The sequence below is a fragment of the Sinocyclocheilus rhinocerous genome, unplaced genomic scaffold (genome assembly GCF_001515625.1).
Source record: "Sinocyclocheilus rhinocerous isolate Xijiao unplaced genomic scaffold, SAMN03320098_v1.1 scaffold909, whole genome shotgun sequence".
In the NCBI taxonomy this organism is placed as follows: Eukaryota; Metazoa; Chordata; class Actinopteri; order Cypriniformes; family Cyprinidae; genus Sinocyclocheilus; species Sinocyclocheilus rhinocerous.
Genome location: NW_015666359.1, coordinates 287,028 through 292,835, shown reverse-complemented (window position 1 = coordinate 292,835; position 5,808 = coordinate 287,028). Strand labels below are relative to the sequence as shown.

Here is a 5,808-nt window from a genome sequence, read left to right as displayed (position 1 = left end):
ACACGCGCACACACACAATTCAAAATGATTTGAATTTATCACAATTCCATGGTTTTCTGTATCAGGACATAATAAAAAATTATCTGGTCCTTGGCAGGTCTTAAAATTTGGACAATAAAACCGCAGATGAACAACATCACATTACATTTCACACTGTGTTATTATTTAATTAACAAAAATTAAGCCAAAATGGAAAAACCATGTGTGACAAAGTTAGGACACCCTATAATTCAATTGCCGTAATACTGTACAGTGTTTTCTTTACTCAAAAACAAAAACAAAAAAACAGGAGATCTGGTATCTTCGTAACCCGCTGCGCTTAGTCATGGACAATACAGCATCATCTTTTCTAGATTTTGGCCAAATGTAGCCTGCTAAACAAAAGAAAAAATCTGTTAACGCTTTAAAGACATTAAGGTATTTTTTCGAGATATTTAAAAATGTTTGCTGCAATGTTAAACAACGCTGCTTGTATAAAATTGCGTTTTGAGGGGGAAAAAAACATAGGCTGTATAGGCTCACGTCGCATTTTATTATTACATTCAGAAATAATGTAGGCTAAAATGCCGGTAAAGCAAAATGTTTACAAACATTATAAACACAAGCTGAAGTTCCCTTCTCTCCACAACAAATCCTCTAAAGTTAAGGCGATTTAAAGCGTTTAGGCTATATAAACGTCAAGCCAAAAACAAATTAATTTAAGGTGAAACTGATGCCTAACTCTCTCATTCGGCATGAATCCAAATGTTTCCATATTCGCGACGTATCTGGATGCTAAAATAATTATGTAGCCTAATAGGCTTTGTACTTCACTCGCATCGAACATCATCCTTCGTATATCAGCACAGTGAGGCGCTGTCACGCTGAACGCAACACATTGTACAACGGAGTAGTGTTTTTTTGTTTCTTTAAATGTATTTTATTTTGATAATGAACAGGCTGCAATGTCGCAAAAATATGTTGTGTCTGTGTGCCGGCGCGATATGGTCATACCAACGCTGGTAAGTTATACAGATAGAAGCATCATTCAAAACGGTCAAGATTTGCAAAATATATAAAACTGTAAAGCTTTTGCAAAATAAAACTACGTTCTGCTGTCTCGTGAACTTTGGATCACGTCACAATAAACCGAAACTCGGCACATTTTTTATCTTTCGTTTTGTTAATCGGTCAATGATTTAAGTGAAATATATTTAGTGTATAGGCCTATATATTCCTTTTTATGCAAGCCTATAGTTTTATTCAGTTTTCTCCGTTCACAGAAGCGCTGCAGGTGCGTGTGATCTGTTGAATTTATCTTACACTATCCTCGGATAAACTCTGCTAAATGACTAAATGTAAATGCATTCATTATAAATTACATTGTATTAGCAATACTAAGTTCAAACAAGTTTAAAGTGAAACTGAAACAACCGTCAGATGGGAAATGTGGTGTACATATAATCTTGAGCCTCTCATTCAACACACAGCCAAATGTGTACGCTTTGTGCATGTTTTGCAGGCTTGAACTTAATTGCATTGACATTTCTTTGGAATATAAATTTCATCATCAGGGTTTTTCTGGCTCAAAATGAAGTGGTGGTGGTACCATCCTGATCATGTGCACCCATTGTACACACCCTTTAACTGGCGGAAACAAACACTTTTTACATGCAACATATTTTAGGTGTTCTAATAAGTAGATGATTGAAGAAAGCAATAATTATCAAGTTACATTTTACAAAAACAAACCTGTTGGACATTAAATTAAATACAACATAACTGCTAAAAGGGGCCCTTTTTATAAGATTAATACTACGATTTCTCAAATCTCACTTCAAACCACCATCGAGTGTTTATAATAACTTCCGATTGCAATTTAATGTGGATTTTTTTTAAATAAGTTATTTGTAGTGTTTTATATTAAGCTAGTTGCTTCGCATTTCTAATGTAAACATTCATTATTCTGAAAATACCCCAAAACTCATGAAAATCACACACAAACTATATACTATCGTAATAGTGTGTTTATTAGCTTTGTTTCATGTGTAGAAATGTTTCTCTGGGTTTGCTGGGTACAGAACACAACGTAGAAGTGTAATAGATACGGATGTAAAGATTCACTCAACTCGCAGTCAAATACGATTCACAATACTGATGTCAAAGTACGATTTTCTCACAATTTTTTTTTTAACAAAGGAGAGAGATTTAAAGTGGTGGTTGACCCGTTTTTTCTAGACTTGATTGTGTTTATGGGGTGCAATCTAACATGTGCTAATGCTTCATTTAAAAAAAATAAAATGCCCAATTAGGTAACACTTTAGAATAGGGGTCCAGAATAATGCATTAGTTAAGCATTAATTAATGGTTAACTTGTTCACAATTAAGCATTAGTTGAAAATTGCCTTTATTAGTACTGTATTAATGGCAGTTTAGCCATAATTATTGGCTTATTATGGTCAATAAACTTGAATATCACTCAATAAGTGCCGTAATTAATGTGGATATAACTTTCACTTTAGAATAGGGGGTCAAATTGCCTTTATTAGTACTGTATTAATGGCAGTTTAGCCATAATTATTGGCTTATTATGGTCAATAAACTTGAATATCACTCAATAAGTGCCGTAATTAATGTGGATATAACTTTCACTTTAGAATAGGGGGTCAAATTGCCTTTATTAGTACTGTATTAATGGCAGTTTAGCCATAATTATTGGCTTATTATGGTCAATAAACTTGAATATCACTCAATAAGTGCCGTAATTAATGTGGATATAACTTTCACTTTAGAATAGGGGGTCAAATTGCCTTTATTAGTACTGTATTAATGGCAGTTTAGCCATAATTATTGGCTTATTATGGTCAATAAACTTGAATATCACTCAATAAGTGCCGTAATTAATGTGGATATAACTTTCACTTTAGAATAGGGGGTCAAATTGCCTTTATTAGTACTGTATTAATGGCAGTTTAGCCATAATTATTGGCTTATTATGGTCAATAAACTTGAATATCACTCAATAAGTGCCGTAATTAATGTGGATATAACTTTCACTTTAGAATAGGGGGTCAAATTGCCTTTATTAGTACTGTATTAATGGCAGTTAAGCCATAATTATTGGCTAATTCTAGTCAATAAACTTGAATATTAGTACTGTATTAATGGCAGTTTAGCCATAATTATTGGCTTATTATGGTCAATAAACTTGAATATCACTCAATAAGTGCCATAATTAATGTGGATATAACTTTCACTTTAGAATAGGGGGTCAAATTGCCTTTATTAGTACTGTATTAATGGCAGTTTAGCCATAATTATTGGCTTATTATGGTCAATAAACTTGAATATCACTCAATAAGTGCCATAATTAATGTGGATATAACTTTCACTTTAGAATAGGGGGTCAAATTGCCTTTATTAGTACTGTATTAATGGCAGTTTAGCCATAATTATTGGCTTATTATGGTCAATAAACTTGAATATCACTCAATAAGTGCCGTAATTAATGTGGATATAACTTTCACTTTAGAATAGGGGGTCAAATTGCCTTTATTAGTACTGTATTAATGGCAGTTAAGCCATAATTATTGGCTTATTTAAGCAGTAATTAAATATAATTACTAGCTTATTGTTCAGTCAACTTAATAAATGGTGAATTATAGAAATATATTTACATCACTACACACAAATAATATATGGCTTATTAAGTTGTAAATAATGGCTCAAATGTGTTTACTGTACATTCAGTTAATTATTAATTACTAGCTTATTTTTGTTTATTGATAGCATAAATTTGTGTCTATAAAATGTTTAATAAATTGTAAACAATGGCTAATATGCCCTTATTATATGTTCAGTTAATCATTAATTAAGTGTGTGGTCATGCTTATCTAATGCATTATTGTGAACAAGTTAATCATTAACTACTACTTTATTTATGCTTAACTAATGCATAATCTGAGCTCCCTAAATGGTAAGTTAATCATTAATTACTAGTGTGTTTGTGCTCAACTAATGCTTAATTGTGAACAAGTTAACCATTAATTAATGCTTAACTAATGCATTATTCTGGACCCCTATTCTAAAGTGTTACCAAAAATTATTTTTCACATAATTTACCTTTATTCTACACCGCTCTGTCCCTTCTCTTATGAACACTCTGATTTCCAGGTTTTATGAAGCCCCGCCCTCAGAAATAGGCGATGGTCTCTGATTGGTCAGCTGGCCCAGTGTGTTGTGATTGGCTAAACCGCCAGTGCACGTCTAAACGACACGCCCCTCAGCTCAGAATGTGCTCTGGTTGTATTGTAAACAATGGCGTCGTCAATACTGCAATATTGAATATTGGGTTTGTGATGTCATGAAGCCGGGAAGTAGCTCGTTGTAGTCCCTACCAGCCGTAACTGAAATTTCGTAAATTTTAAGAGGATATCTCCGTTTGCATTGAACTTTCAGCATCGTAACTTAGCAGATATTGTTTATGCTCAAACAGCAACATTACACTAACGTTAAAAAAGTGAAATCACAATCAACCACACCACAAGACAAATTATAAATGAAAACCGCCTCATAAATTCTCTATGCAGGAAACACCCTGAGTTTTAGATGTCAGAATTTGACAATATTCTGGAAAATACATTGTTTCTATAAAACTGATATTTATGAAAAACAGTTTGAACACAAAAACAAAATAAATAAGTAAATACACTTCCATAACTTCATAACAAATATTATGTTCCATTACTTGTTTAATAATTTAAAATATGCATTCATTAATATACACTTATTAATATGTAGCTTTCAATATGAATGTACCACATTTCTGGCTAAATGCTATGTTTACAGTTCGTTTTGAAGCAGTAAATTCATGATGCTGATTTGTGGATCGAAAAGCCTAATACACAAATGATTTCTCTAGTTTTCAGCATCAGTTCTGTTAAGCATGTCAGTGCCGTTTCATCTAAACTAGATGAGCTAAACTCATTAAACTAGTTTAATCACAGACGCTTGTGGTTTGTAATGGAGAATTCTAGGCCAAAATTAAAAAGCAGACCAATCACTAAACAATTAATCAAATTTTACATAAACTATGTGCGGAGAGAGACTCCGTCACTTTTATAATCACTGAATTGATCACTGCAGAGCAGCCTGAGCTCAGTGTCATAAATTATCCTTTCTAGACTGTGCATTAACACTAATTTACACTGTCTGCATCTCAATAAAAAATATATTTTTTTCTTAAAATAAATATTAATATTTAAAAAAAATAAATAAATACCCATTTACATCTTTAAAAAACATATATTGTATGTTGCACACTACTGAAGGAAACCTTATGGATGCTTGGTGGCATACTAGCTCAGAAAATTGCCTTTATTGCTGTTTTAGCTGAAATACAGTTTTTGTGTCTGTTTTTGGCAGTAGATTCTCACCCATGACCATTGACGGGGTCACCAGCCTGGCAGGCATCAATCTCCCGGGTCACGCTGGCACAGGCTGGTGCATTTTTGTGTATAATCTGGCGCCGGATGCTGACGAGAACATCCTCTGGCAGATGTTTGGCCCGTTTGGTGCGGTGACTAATGTAAAGGTCATACGAGACTTCAACACAAACAAGTGCAAAGGATTTGGCTTCGTGACCATGACAAACTACGACGAGGCTGCTGTAGCAATCGCCAGTTTGAATGGGTACCGGCTCGGGGACCGGGTTTTACAGGTCTCCTTCAAGACAAACAAAACACACAAGGCCTGATTGTGTGACATTATGCAAACGTGACTTTACATGGATGACAGGAAATATTTCATGTTTTTTTTTTTTTTTTTTTT

The 5,808-nt window shown here is 33.6% G+C and overlaps 1 protein-coding gene across 4 annotated transcripts in view; it reads left to right on the top strand.

Annotated features, from left to right (window-relative positions):
* Nucleotides 1-5,808, top strand: part of elavl2 (ELAV like neuron-specific RNA binding protein 2) — a 34,285-nt gene extending 28,477 nt beyond the window's left edge. For 3 of the 4 annotated variants that reach the window (XM_016543523.1, XM_016543522.1, XM_016543525.1), the window contains one exon: nucleotides 5,404-5,808. In XM_016543523.1, the coding sequence (XP_016399009.1) occupies nucleotides 5,404-5,734 (331 nt within the window). In that variant the 3' untranslated portion in view covers nucleotides 5,735-5,808. The remainder of the gene's footprint in view (nucleotides 1-5,403) is intronic. The other variant, XM_016543524.1, reaches the window with a different exon arrangement.